Source organism: Orbicella franksi, chromosome 10, assembly GCF_964199315.1.
Source record: "Orbicella franksi chromosome 10, jaOrbFran1.1, whole genome shotgun sequence".
NCBI lineage: Eukaryota > Metazoa > Cnidaria > Anthozoa > Scleractinia > Merulinidae > Orbicella > Orbicella franksi.
This window is the reverse complement of record NC_138154.1, coordinates 23,810,825-23,825,242: the sequence shown is the minus strand read 5'-3', so window position 1 is coordinate 23,825,242 and position 14,418 is coordinate 23,810,825. Positions and strand designations below refer to the sequence as shown.

The 14,418-nt window shown below is 36.9% G+C and overlaps 1 protein-coding gene across 3 annotated transcripts; it reads right to left on the bottom strand.

The window, feature by feature from the left end:
- Positions 1-102: 102 nt before the first annotated feature.
- On the bottom strand, positions 103-13,743 carry LOC145500854 (phosphatidylinositol 3,4,5-trisphosphate 3-phosphatase and dual-specificity protein phosphatase PTEN-like). 3 transcript variants are annotated; one of them, XM_081480387.1, is made up of 11 exons: positions 13,429-13,743; positions 13,038-13,149; positions 10,639-10,723; positions 10,023-10,067; positions 9,158-9,201; positions 8,354-8,484; positions 7,516-7,765; positions 7,044-7,102; positions 5,355-5,456; positions 3,848-4,042; positions 103-1,909 (listed from the first exon to the last, which is right to left on the bottom strand). In XM_081480387.1, exons 2-11 carry the CDS (start codon positions 13,129-13,131, stop codon positions 1,676-1,678), a joined length of 1,239 nt encoding a protein of 412 aa, XP_081336513.1. In that variant the 5' UTR covers positions 13,132-13,149; positions 13,429-13,743; the 3' UTR covers positions 103-1,675. The 3 variants fall into 3 exon arrangements, with proteins under 3 accessions (XP_081336513.1, XP_081336512.1, XP_081336514.1); XM_081480386.1 differs by having other exon boundaries at positions 13,038-13,743; XM_081480388.1 differs by lacking the exons at positions 13,038-13,149; positions 13,429-13,743 and adding an exon at positions 12,567-13,028.
- Positions 13,744-14,418: the final 675 nt, after the last annotated feature.

Below are 14,418 nucleotides of genomic sequence, written 5' to 3'. Positions count from 1 at the left end.
AAACATCAGGGCTTTAAACTGACTTGATTTCTAGCTTGCCCTTTGGACAAGCTGACCTCAAATTATGCTCGCCCTTCAGAAAAAGCCCCCCTCCCCCCCCCCCCCCCTCAAATTTTGTTTTCCCAGGGCAAGACTTAATTTACTTTTTTCATTATTTAGTTTGCAGATGACTTGCCTGGGCCCTTCCCTTTTGGGCAAGTGAGAATGAAAAGATACTTGCCCGGCAGGAAAATCTACTTGCTCCAGATGACTCGACAGCACTTTTTTGTGCCCTGATGATGAGTTTTAAAATTTAATGCAATACAGCAACGAAATTTTAAGCAAAACTACTCTTACCGGTACAATTGTCTCTCCTTCCCCTCCTCAATATCTTGTCTGCTATTTAATGGATCTAACATAGCTAGAAAAGTATTTTAATCTAATTGGTAACAAACTCTTGTTCCTACCCCTTAAATTTCTTATAACAGATCCCAGCGAAAAACTGATCAAAAAACGCCTTGTTACTGAGGTCTACTTTTATATTCACGTACATGTACAAGATATGTGGCCTGGTGTGCCTACTGGCATGAAGAGAACTGATGATGATCACCATGACAGTGACAATGATAATGACAATGATGGTGACAATTATATATAGCTTAATGAGCAGACCAAGCATGAGGTCAAGATAACTGGATATTGGCCAAGTTCCTTTTTCTGCGTGTTAATGGACCTAGACGGTGTCAAAGTTCATAAACACCCCCCAAAAAAGAATGAGGCCAATATCCAGCCATCTTAACCGAACAAGCTTGGTCAATAAAGGATTTACCATATGGAAAAAGAACACTTGTCTACTTGTCGGGTAATCCTGAGCAGGCAAGATGGCACTATCTTAGCCAATCACAATGCAGGATTTAGTTCATCTTGCCCTCTCATGGAGCGAGGAATTATAATAAAATGACATATAGATACATGTACTGTATCGAGCTGTTATGACACTTCCACACTTACATGTATCTTAAAACATTTCTGATTCATTAGCACAATAAAATATTGTTGTTGTTGTTGTCTGATTAACAATTGAAGGGGTGCATGGAAAATGACCCTAAGTGACATCTGATAGACTGCAAGATTCTCCTAGCAAATTGCTTTTCACTTCCTCGTATAGAAAAGGAGAATTTGACATGAGATCAAGAGTCATTTAGGGCTTCTTTCCATGCACCCCTTCAATTAAACTACAAGCCCAAGTTTACCATAAGCAAATAGTAGTCTTATTGTCCCATTAGACACCTAAAATTAAGAATAATTTTCAGTTTCAAGAGCATGAGTGCATGTTATCTATCAGTGAATAGAAAACGAAGACAGAACTAGCCAGATTTGAAGATTTCCAATCGAACATGACTGAGGGGCTACTAATTAAAGAAAGTTTTAATTGACATACTGGAATTCCACTATTAAAAAGATGTGTCTAAGAGTTTTTTCTTCGTGCAAAGGAAGGAAAGTTTTGGCACAAAACAAACATTTTTTTATCCCTAATCTATCTAGATGAATAACTATTTAATATAATATTGTTCTAACACTGTATGTGAATCCACATGATTTGTACTCTGCTGCGAAAAGGAGATGCACGTGTCTAATTACCAGGCAAAAGGACACTATTCCCAACACTGGCAATTTCCATTCTATTGTTTCTTTCTCAAACATATGTCGTTTGTGTTGCTGGCAACATTGATTCCTCTTGCCACTGCTCCTCGTTATCAGTATCGGAAAAGTTATCTTCTTCATGGTTAATGCTGCCTATTTCCTCTCGGTCAAATGAATCCATGGAGCGACTCTTTTTATGCAGTGATTTGACTGCTCCAGGTCTCCTTGGAAGTGATGCACTTGATGATGGAGCGATAGAATCAACCTCTGAAAATGTGACACGAACCTACAACCATCCATAAACAACAAAATGAGTGATTACAAGTGAATATATGAAATACCATATATTTGAACTGCGGGGAAAGATATGAAGACATGATTGATCATCGCAGTTATACACACAACCTAAGCAGTTGTGAAATTAAAGCCTGAAAAAAGTAACCCTAATCTATCAAGGGTTAATTTTTAGGGTTAAGAAAAAAATGTTTCGGATTTTTTTTTTTTTTTTCCCAGGCTTTAATTTCACAACTGCTTAAGTCGTGTGTAAAGCTGTGATGATCAATCATGTCTTCAAAATGAGTGATTGGCATGAAGTGTTTAATAACCAATGAATGACTCTAATACTATCATTACAAGTACCATTCAGTTCTCACCATAACCAGACCTAGCTATCAACGACATCAATCACATGAATGAAAGCAATGAGTAACACATAGGTAATCGATGGGTAATCAGTTGTCTGATTAGTCATTGATCATTGCTGCTGATCAATGAGTAATCAACGAAGAATCAATGGGCCACAGAATTTTCAGTCATCAAGCAGTCATTGATTGCACTGATCAGTCATTGACGACATTGGCCATATAATCCCCATGGTGTGGCGCATTTCGTGTTTCATGTTGATGGCCTATACATTGTTACAACAGACAGGATATGGGTCTTGGATTCCTATAAATGCAGGTACAGTAATACCCCATGTGTAAGAACCTTCATTTATTAACAATACAGTGTTGTTTCTGTAACAAGAGTTGTAAAATGTTTATCCTTATTTAACTGTAGCCCATGTATAAGAACCTGTTTAATCTTGCGTGGCTAAACAGGTTCTTATATTTCTGGGTATTAAAACTGCAAATTTCTGCCAGCAGACTCTTAAACCACTAAGTTCTTACATGCAGGTTTTTACTGTACTTTCCCTGTTTAACCCTGCAAGTGCAAAATATTCCTCTTGACCCATTATTATTGTCACCAGCCATTCACATAGTTACATGTACCACAGATCTGGCTATGACAGGAAACTAACTAAAGTCAGATATAGTGACGAAAAATGCTGGATAATCGTAACATAATATTATTTATGTGTAATCAATATGTAATTAATGGGTAATCAATAGGTAATTGATGAGCAATCATAGTATCTGCCAACAAATGATCAATAACATCGATGACATCGAATAGGCCAAAAAAGTTTTGGTCATCAATCGGTCAATGATTACTCGCTGATCATTAGCAATTATCAAAGACCACTCAGTTTATTACTCAATGAATGATGTCATTGATCACTAATTAGTAAAGTCTGCCCATAAACACCTCTCTAGCACAATTTCTTTTGACCCTTCACCCCTTAAGGCGAATGGCAGTTTTTCCTAAATCAGCAAATAAAGGCTCTTTGCCTGTGTACAATATACTATTTGAAAGCCGCTGATCAGCTTATTTAGGAACTGACATCCGCAGTTATGAAAGAGGTAGTCATTTTCAGAGAAAATGTTTTAAAACGTGAAACTGAAAAGCTTCCAACACGTATCAATTCTCAAATATCATACATGTAGGTATGCCCCTGAACTATAACTTGTTTAGCAGGTCTTGATGTGAAACAAGTCTTGCATTCCATGTGCATCTCAAAAAAGAAATTGGAAAACAATGGGGGTGGTCAACCATGCCTTAGGTAGGAGGGGGTCACAATTTTATGCCTTCAATGAGCAGATCTTTACAAGGCAATTTTCGTGGTAAAAATTCATAGAAATCTCTCGAATATTCACAAAGTTTAATGATGTTGTGTGCCAAATGGCACTCTTAGGGAGTAAAGGGTTCAACCAAAGAAGACAAAGACAGTTCTTTGGTTCTAGGTTTTTGATGGCCTCAATGCATCTACAGTACACATAGCAAGGTTTTGTTCACATACCTATGGGAGGCATAATAAACACATGGAAGCTCCTTGGAATCTTACCTTAAAATCTCTGTTGTAAATCTTTTCCTTGGCATCCTTGTGTGCCTTGTCAAGATCATCCTTGCCAATATCAAAAAAGTATAAATCAGAATCAAGCTTTACAACTTTAAGGGTTGGCTCATCCTCAAAGAGTTGCACTACGGTAGCTTGTTGACTTATAAAGAATGTGTTAAACCAAAACTGGAACATTCTCTCCTGTTCAAAAGAAAAAAAGTAACATAAGAAAGAGAACAGTGAATGAAGAATATATCACAAGTCATTTAGTGACATAATGTAACTAGGACAACGATAAAAGCAGCCAATAACATGTGGTTAACTGTTATAATAAATAAAGGGCAGTACACTACATAGCAAGCAGTGAGGTTAAATTATCAATGTCCTTACATATAACTATTATAGATTTGCTTTTTATCACAGTTTTACTTGTAGATAGTCTCCTCAATAATAGTGGTGAGCAGCCACTAGTATTTAATCAACACTTTTAAATGAATAAAGTTTTTATCAAAAAAATAATAGCAAACTTTATTGAGCACTTTTCATACAAACTTGAATCTTACATGTATCTGGTAAAAAATTCAGAAATTCTGTTGTTCCTTAAGTTTTCGGTAATTATAATAGTAATAATAATATCAAAATAATAATAATAATAATAATGATTTATTATCATCATCGTCATATCATATATGTCATGATATCATGGTTACTACAACTAGTGCTAATACTACTACTACTACTACTACTACTTTTTTTTTATTATTATTATCATGATTATTATTATTATTATTATTATTATTATTATTATTATTATTATTATTATTTATACACATTGTTACAAGTATCATTGTAGAGCAGGGTTGTTTCCAGACAAAACTCAGGATCGCTGGTAACAGCAACAAACTAATTTATTTCCGTAAGGTAACTTCACAAATTTACAGCAGTAAGCTTCTTCAAATATTGAATCAATCTCTCATACAAAAGAACCTCTCGCTCTAATATACATGAGGCTTAAAGTTCTAGAGACTTCTATTTGGAACTAAATTAAGTAGTTTGACACAGTTTCTAATCTGAGTAATGACATAAGGATTAGAATGTTCTGGAATGTTCTTATACAAATTAGTCACAGCTGAATGACTTCCGGATCTAGATTGTTCTAGAACTAGACTTAGACAATTTTTCATAACACACATACAGTATCATGATAATAGGTTCTTTTTCTTCCTAAATGTAATGGTTAGCCAAAATCACACTATTTTCTTTGTCTTTTTTAACTGTTTGATTTAAGTACCATACATCATTGTGTACAAGTTATTGTCATATATTATTTGACCTCTAAATTGCAAGAGGAAAAAGTTGCAAAACTTCTAGGAGTGGTTAAGTATGTCTTGTATAAGATGGAGGTACATGTATGTATAATTCACACTAACAATAGACAGATACAAAATTGCCAATATCTGAGGATGTAATGGCATTTTGTGGCACATGGCACTGTCGGGAGTGAGAGGGTTACCTTTTTGAACATGTCCTTGTTGAAAAATTCTACCCTGATATCACCACAAATTGGAATTGGTTGGCTTGGCTCAAATGCTAACCCTTTATTAGATTTCTTTCCCTGAAAATAAAAGAAAGAAAACCTTACACTTCTACATGAATGTTAAATAACAGGCAAAGAAGTAATTAGTCAAGAAAGGTTTATCAAGACACTCTATCACAATATACACATTGTGTGGTTCCAGAAAATATCCATGCCCCCCCCCCCCCCACAAAGGGTTTTTTCCAATTTGACCCCCCACCCCCCAGGATTTTCCATTCCAGGGGGCTTCACAGTACTCCCCCTACCCCCTGGAACTGCCATAACTTTTCTACTTGGGCCCCCCCTACCCTGCAGAAATTCTGTATCTATAAAAAAAACAAGACTTAACTCATTAATTGTAACAAAATTTGGCCGCAGCTGTTTATAGTTACATTGTAGACAAAGATGTACTTTTTCACGGTAGACTGCAGACGTGGTGCGTTCCTTCATGTCATGTCAAAATGTTTGAACCGGTGTTTAAACTAATAAACAATTGACTTAGAAGCGCTTCACTCCCAAATGGCATAGCAGCTGACTTTTTCTTCATTAAAGGAAGTTTTCATATAAAAATCTCAGAACGTACATAAAGCTCTTTCAAATAACCGAGTCAAAGTTTTAATTTATATGGTCAAAAAAACATATCGAATTACTTTACACATGCAATAAAGTCATCACGCAACATTTTTTCAAAAGAGCTGTTTCCCAAATGTCGCTTTATTTTTTCTTTCACCAAAGGAATACATCAATTAAGTCATACACTTTGTCTCTGTAGTTTGCAAATGATCGCAAATTCATTTTATGCATTAGTTTTTTGAATTGTCAAACATTTCATACGTGAAACACTCATTGTTCAGTCGGTCTATAAATGACCGAATGAAATCTCAGCTACCGCTCCAATTACAATGCTCCTCGCTGTCCACGCTTACATATAGTTCAAGACAAATGGCTTTGAATCGACTTTGCTCACTTAAAGCAAACTATTAACTACACAAATAACGATGAAAATATGTGATAACCTAGTTATGGCAAGTACAAAACAGGGAATAATTTTGTACGAGCATCACACAAAATAAACAAAGTACGAATCGCATTTAATTGACGGCATGATTAATGCTGGAAAAAGCATCTGAAATGCATTTAAGCTAAATACAGCACGATCTTCAAAGTATAAAATATCATCAACTTCATTGTTCATGTATCGCTGCATCTCCTCGTCGGCATTTTGTTGAACTTGACGTCCAACAAACGCGATACTCAGGATTGCTGTCTGTCGTACAACTTCGGAAGAAAAATGGAAAATATATGACAAAGAATCTAACATTTTATTTCTCAACAGACGGAATATTTCTGTTGGTTTGGTTACCTGAATCAATTGGGAAAGTACGGTAGTGTTCATTCAATCGCATTTCAGACCCACTGGAAAGAAAACTCCTGGAGTAGCCCCCCTCCCTTTCGGGGTATGGATACTGTATTTTCTGGAACCACACATTTTACATACTAGATTACATGTAGCAACATTCATGGTGACTTTCTTCATTCCCATTACTTGTATTCTTTAAAGTGCACAGTGAATTGGTACATAACTTATCAGGAGAAACTAGAGGCTTATCAATTTGTGGGCCCTACCTCATCAACTTTGGATTGGTACAACTTAACTTTCTGCTGCCAAATAATGTAATATGGATCTGAAAGCAAAACAGTGCGTTACCAGTGAATAAACAATGGAAAAGATTAAATCTGTATATGAGCCAAGCAGCCCATCAGGAAGGCACTTATCTCCAGTTTCAATAGCATGAAGCGATTAGGAGAATTTCTAATTCCCCCTGGATGGGATGCTAGTCCATTACAGGGTTACCCCCAGCATTAAATTTGCCGGTAACCATTTATACGTCTGGGTAGAAAGAGACACTGTGAAAGTAAAGTGTCTTGCCCAAGTTGAAGAACACAACACAATGTCCCCAGCCAGGACTCAAACCTGGACTACTCAATCCAGAGGTGAGCACACAAACCATGAGGCCACTGCACCATACAATGTACATACCATTAATAAAAAGCTGATTGTGCCTCTGAATTATAACCAGAACTACAAAGTACTTACTGAGAGTGGAGTTTTGGAACATGGACTCGGAGAGCATCTCAAAGCGCTTGAGTAGTACCATGGTACGAGTGTAATATAACTCATGTCTTAGCACGTGATTGTAGTACAGAACATATCTCCGCTGACTGGGAATTGTAACACCTTTAGCATTTCTCGTTCTTGCATCTCCGTAATACTTCAATGCATCCTTACTCTCCTTAAAGTGATGATTATGAAGTAGATAGGCGCAAATCATTACTCCTGTTCTTCCCTATGGAAGTTAAATAAAAACAATAAATGGTATTTTGTGATATCTATGCAGAGTTTGTATAACACACAAATCATACATATATATGCAAAAACAATCTTACTCCAGAGGCCTTAACTTTAATCCAAGAAAAGGAAAGATTGATTAGAGAAGCTTGTTAATAAGCTTCACTAAGCACATGATGGATTCAACATGGTAGACAAATTAGATCAGTACCAGACTTCCTCTCTCTATCATGTGAGAATTTTACAATGTAGTTCTAAGCCTTCAGATAAAAAATGGCACCAAAAAGGACTTATTTTGTCAGACAGTTAATTTATGAGGATGCTTGAAAATTGTACAGGACCCCTAAAATTTTGAAGCCACGGGGCCCAGGATGCTTGTTTTCAAAAACTTAGTGCGAACACTGGATATATTTGGGATACTACAGAGTGTATTTCAAGAAAACTACTGGCAAGAAAATAGCCTGGTCTTTTGAGACCCTGAGATACCTCTTCACAGCTGAATATCTGTTTACTTAGGGTAAAAGGAGACCTGAATCAATATAACCTGTGCAATGATAGATTAGTTGTGCATGTACGGTATTTTTACCTTGCCAGCTTTACAGTGGATAAAAGCTACATTCTTCTCATCTTCACTCAGAAATTTATCCACATCATCACAGAAGGGCTCAATCAGCTCAAATGGAGGTGCATTGTGGTCATCAAAAGGATATGTAGCAACTGAGCAAAATGGACAAAAGTACCAGTAAATATAGGGCTCCAAAAGAAAAACTTGAATTTCAGCTTGCCCTTAGGACAAGTACAGTGTATCTCTCAAACATTGTTTGCCCTGGGCCAGTCTAAGTTTGCTCTTTCAATGATTAAGTTGGCAGACAACTTGCCTGATCCCTTGACAATCGGGCAAGTTAGAAAAGGGACTTGCCCAGAAGGAGAATCTACTTGTCCTACATGACTGGACGGCACTATTTTCAAGCCTTGAAATTCTAAGCTAGTGATATGCCTCAAAATCAAACATGGTTACCAGACATTAGATTTTAAAATTCCCTGAATTTTACCATACCAAAATGAAACACAAAATGCCAGATACACTCTCCCCCTTACAGATGTCTTTTCTACCCACTGATCTAACACTGATACTATTTTTAAAAAAATTGCCTTCATCACTGAGGAAAAAGGCAATGTTGAGATACCAGCCACCTGAAAAGTTCTTTCCAGCTTTCAATGGTATCAAAACAGTGGTGGTGTATAATTTCAATTTCCCCGACTTTTCTACAAAATGTCAATTTTCCAATCACACTTTGCTTCAAAGAAAAATTTCAAGTTGAAATGATCATTTAAAATACAGCTATATACTCCATTTTGATGACAACAGCATTGACAATAACAGCCTCACCTCTGTTGTTAAACTTGGCAGGATCATAATGTCTTTCTGAACACCTGAACATACACAAAACAAAAAGATGAGACTAAGGTGTCAATATGCACTGCTTACACCACGCAGGAACCTCATCTGCTCTCAAGTCATTGATTCAAACAGGCCACTTGGTGCAAAAACATCTCTACTGCACCCATGTATGCTATGAATTCATGTATTTTTTTCAATACTAAACTAACTTCATAACTCCTTGCATGGTGCCCTGTTAGCAGGGTTATGCATGCCATCTGGGTTAATTTCAAATAATTATTTGAATCATGTCACGGTTTCAGAAATTGAGATACATGTGTATGCAAACCAAACAAAAGAAAATCATTAAATTATATATGTAGTAGAAGTAGTTTATTCAACTCTCTGGCAGTCTTAGACTAAATTAATGAGCTAGGTTTATAAGAAATAATATTAAATAAATCTAACTAATCTAATTATACAAACGATTAACTAATTGAGACATTTGTATGTAAAAATTCCTCAGCAGAGTCAGCTCTCCTCGTTCTACAAAAATGGTAAGTTTTTAAACAAGTATAATTGTACATGTAAATTGTAATGACAACTACCAACAATGGGTTTTGGTACATGTAGTAAGTGAAACAGAGGAGGATCACTCTGCTTCATGTTACTCATATACTTAAAACAGATGCTCTTTCTCCTATCAACCAGTATTGTTAATTTAGCCAGCTGGAGGGTCTCTGAGTAAGTCTCAGCCGCTGGGAAAATTATTTTAAGTGCTCTTTTTTGGACTGTTATATGAACAGAACTTGAAATGTGGCTAAATGTTTAAACCAAGAATTCAACTTGCTCAAATTACATTGTGGTTACTTACAAGTTGTATATTTTGTAGTGGTCTTTATGTCTTGTCTCTAAAAACCTGCAAACAAAGAAATCCATTTGTTACACGACTGTAATACGACACAAGTGTTTTACTGCAAAATATGTCACTCATAAAATTCATATGAAACTACAGTACATCTGGGGCCCTGAGTGACATATTTTCCATATCCACATTGTATCTTGACCTCACACCTGGTCAATACGTCAGATTTATTGCTCACTTGTGTTAACATCCACTATAGAATGGCATTCAGAAAAAAAGTGTTCTGAGAGAAATGTTCAGAGAGTGAATGGTCAAATGGTACCCAGGGACAGATCTAGGATTTCTCAAGGGAGGTGGCTGGTACCTTGGGATTGTAGAATCAATTGGGCATCTCTCCCAAATGTTGCAATTTGAGAATTGAGACCTATTTGAAAACTGTTATACCGGAAATAACTTACCAAAGCCACAAAATAGAAATTACAATAAGGTACCAGTCCAGAGTATTTGCCTATATTTCTACCATAATATTCACAATCTTTTTCATTTTTTTTCTCCAAAAGGGGGGTGGCTAGCCACTCAATCCACCCACCCTAAATCCGTCCCTGGGTTCTACTCTATACATTACCTTAGAACTTCTTCTATGTGGTTTCTGTACACGCCTTCAAGATTGTCTGAAGGGAAGCCCATTGCCACTATGTTGGGTTTAATATCTTTGAAAAGTGCAAGTTAAAGAAAAGATTACGTAACTTATGTTCAACTGGCATGGAAAATATCCTTTTACAGTAACCCAGAGTTACAAGGAAAGCACACCACAAACATTGTGTATTTTTTCTAAATAAATCAGTCCACCAACTTATAGTGGTCTGTAAATGATAAGATAACTGCAAAGGAAATACATAAATTTCTACCAACAAAACCTAACACATCAACAGAGCTAATCATAGCAGGTTCAGGAAGTTTGTTACATTAGATTATATTAGTTATATGACTGTCACTCTCACAACCCTCAGTGTATCTCAGTGGTAGTAAGAGCGTCCTGCCTGCGTTGCAGAAGGTCATATATAGTTTACCCATGTCAGAAGAACTCTAAAAACATTTTTCCAAGCAGCTTCTTTCAACAAATGCCCAGTTCACATCGTTGTCTACCATGCTTATCATTTTTAATCAAAGCTCTCGTTGTGACCATTCTTGTGGGTGGCCAGCTCTTATCTTTGACTGTGAAGCCCAGTTTGGACAGTCACAAAAACTCAAAAAACCTCTTGTAAGTGACTGCTGGCATAAATGACCCCAGTCACCTTTTTGTAAATATCAGCTGGTCTTTTCCTTTGTTTTTCAACTCTGGTGAGTGACTAGCGAAGAATGTTTCTGATTAGTACATGTATAAGTTAACACTTTACACATAATATACAACTCCCTAACTATCCCAATTTAACAAATAGATTCCAAGTTCCTGTGTGTCTGCTCTGTAACTGATCATAAATGACATCAAAATGTGGTATGAACAAACAAGTGACACACAAGGTGATAGCCAAGTGTATCACTGATGTTCTTACCACATTTTGGCATATTCTGTGATTTGACAGTTTTTCAAATTCCCACAGTGGTTGCTTATGAGAACCTTGAAAGTATAACTTATCATCTACATGTAATCCTCGAGGTGACACACATAGCAAAGCTTAATAAGTAAACGTTAATGGGCATTCCTTATAACAGGGTGCTGAAGGGGCAAAAACAAGCCTGACTAATATAAGATTTCCCCTTCATAACCACAAACTGACATTGCAGTGAATCACATGCCAGATAGCTCTCACATAAACTTATATTCTGGACGTATCTGAATTGCGTTGGAATCATTTTGTCCCTAGGTATTTTTCATATTCACTCAAACCTGGTGTATCACTCCCACATTGAAATTTAAGAGTTCAACATTAGAAAAAATAATGGAACACCAGATTAACTAATCAAGTCTTCACACAACATTAACAACCGTTATGCAAATATTGATTACGTTGTCACAGTGGAGTTTTACTTAGAAAGTTCTTTACCCTTAAAAGCTCCGCAACGGAAACCGGAAGCTTTAAGCTTAACCTTGGAAACAAAACAACTTGTTCAGCTTTGTTTCTAAGCCGTGAGCCAAAAAGGGAGACAGCCATAATGAATCACCGATGCAAAATCGTAAAACAAAACTTCTGAAAAGAATGACAGAACGCCAGCCATATAAACGTGACCTGGAAGATCTCGAGATGCAATCTGGTCACAAATGAGCTGAAATGAGATTATCTTGCATAAAATGAGGAGACAGTTTGTATTTAAACAAAGATCGTGAATAAACTGGCGTAACATTGATATCAGCCTATATCTCAAACTGCGTCATTTAACGTTTAGTTTAATTTTCTGACAAAGCACGTACTTTTTACTTATTCCCCAATCGTTCAATCGTTTGGTTTAGTGAGCGCGCGAATGGAAGCAGTTGTTTATGCAATTATGTCCCGACTGTTAAAACTTAAGTACATAACATCGTCAAGGAAGTATAACTCATGCGAACAAGGATACATGTTAAATCTAGATCAAACCCATCTTCCTGAAACCGGCGTTTCTTCTTGCTGACAAGAGCTTTAAAATAAGACATCTCCTGTACGAAAGGTTTCAACACACTCCACGGGTGCCTCCAATCGAACGACTCACAAAATCTTTTCAAAAACTGACTTCTGTTCTTTACTTGTAGCTGTTTTTCCACAGACTCATAATCCAATAACTACTGTACGGATTCTTATGTCTGAAACTGCAAGATGCCCCCGCACACTACAGCAATAAAGCTAAATACCCAGTCACATTTTACGAGCAGTCCGCCATCTTTGCCACATGCCGAAGGTCTGTTGCCCAAATATGGTCGTAAAGGAGGAAACCTGGGTGGGAGAGTCCCGTAATCCCTCGAAACTACCCGCAAACTTGACAATTGAATCCCGAACCTGCAACTAACCGAGTGATATTTATAAAATGGTTAAAACTTCCCAGAAAGGATACAAGTAAGATCGAGATCAAATCCGTTCTCAGTGAACCGAATTTTCTCTTTGCTGACGCGGCGTTTAACAAATTCGAAAATGAATCCCATCACCATCCTTATGACAGCAAATTGCTGAAAAATATAAAACAGAAATTGAAATGACATCCTTAGATCAAATATGTATTTTAACGTATTAGGAGACCCACGGGAGGAAAACAGCTGAAGGAAAACACAGCCTGAGGTGAGGTGGAGAACGGAAGTCCTTATCGGCTGGTGATATTGATAAGCGAGAACTCAAATCCCAAGGTAATTTAATCACCAATGAACCGTTGAACTTACTTATCGCGCAAACTGAAATTTACCAATCTGCTGAAGCTAGACATATTAGCAAAATAACTATTTAGTACACACCTTTGAAGTTGTCTTACATTCATTTGACTGATAGGAGCATTGCTTGAGAGATCAAGACCAGCTCCAGATGACATTAGGTTGCCACTCAACAGCGTATTGTATGATCAGGTTCTTAATACATCAGAATAATAAAAGAATTCCTTAATTATTTTGTCTTTGTTGTCGCAAAAGTAAGGAGTCACAGTCGAATGAACGCAGCGGACCAGCTAGTGTTTATAAGAATAAGGAACCTGAGCCACCGTCGTTTCTATGTATATTGATTTAACCTGTGTATACTTGCCTGTACATATACCTGGCCAACACACCTGTATATATAAATACTTTACTTTTCTTATTCCCGTCAGCGCTCTAGACGTGACGGGATTGGAAACTGAAAGCGCTTACTCATTCGAGAAAAATAGTAAGTCGGTCATGCATCTGATCTGAGCTGATACGCAGATATTTATGAGCAGTATCCATAAAAGGATAAGATTTTATACATGAATTGAAAACTGGGTCAGCATTCTTAAGGGGTTTTTCCCAGTGACAAATTAAAGTCCTTGCAACTTCGTCTTCCTTTCAGCGAATAAATGTTGAGATCGTTTTCTAAAAGTAATTTGAGTCGTTTTTGGATCTATTTGATCGACTAATAGTTTTTGCATCGACCAAACTGTCAATCGATATTGAAAAATCATGCACGTGATATGGGCTGCAAATGATGCAGTTACTAATTTTTCGCTTTTCGTTTGTTGCGAAGCATGCTCGTCCCCAGGATCACCTATCCTTCTTAGCCGGCGGAGACTTAGCTCGAATTGAAGAAAAGCTGGCTCTGAAGACATATCGTTTGATTGGCCAGATTCTTGGTCTAAGATTTGCACTAACTTAGCACCGTTTGTTTCCCCGGAATTATCCACTTGTTGGTATTTTACCAAGACTGTTCCATTTACATCACCTACCGGCCTCAATAAATTTAAGCTATGGGAACTTTGGGGGAGACTTATAAAATCAGTT

Excerpts from the sequence above, each read along its gene's own strand:
- LOC145500854 (XM_081480386.1), bottom strand. The coding sequence starts at position 13,182 with ATGTCATTTCAATTTCTGTTTTATATTTTTCAGCAATTTGCTGTCATA. Across the intron at positions 7,103-7,515 it reads GTTCCAAAACTCCACTCTCA|ATCCATATTACATTATTTGG; the intron begins GTAAGTACTTTG and ends TTTTGCTTTCAG. Across the intron at positions 1,910-3,847 it reads TTTACAACAGAGATTTTAAG|GTTCGTGTCACATTTTCAGA; the intron begins GTAAGATTCCAA and ends GGATGGTTGTAG.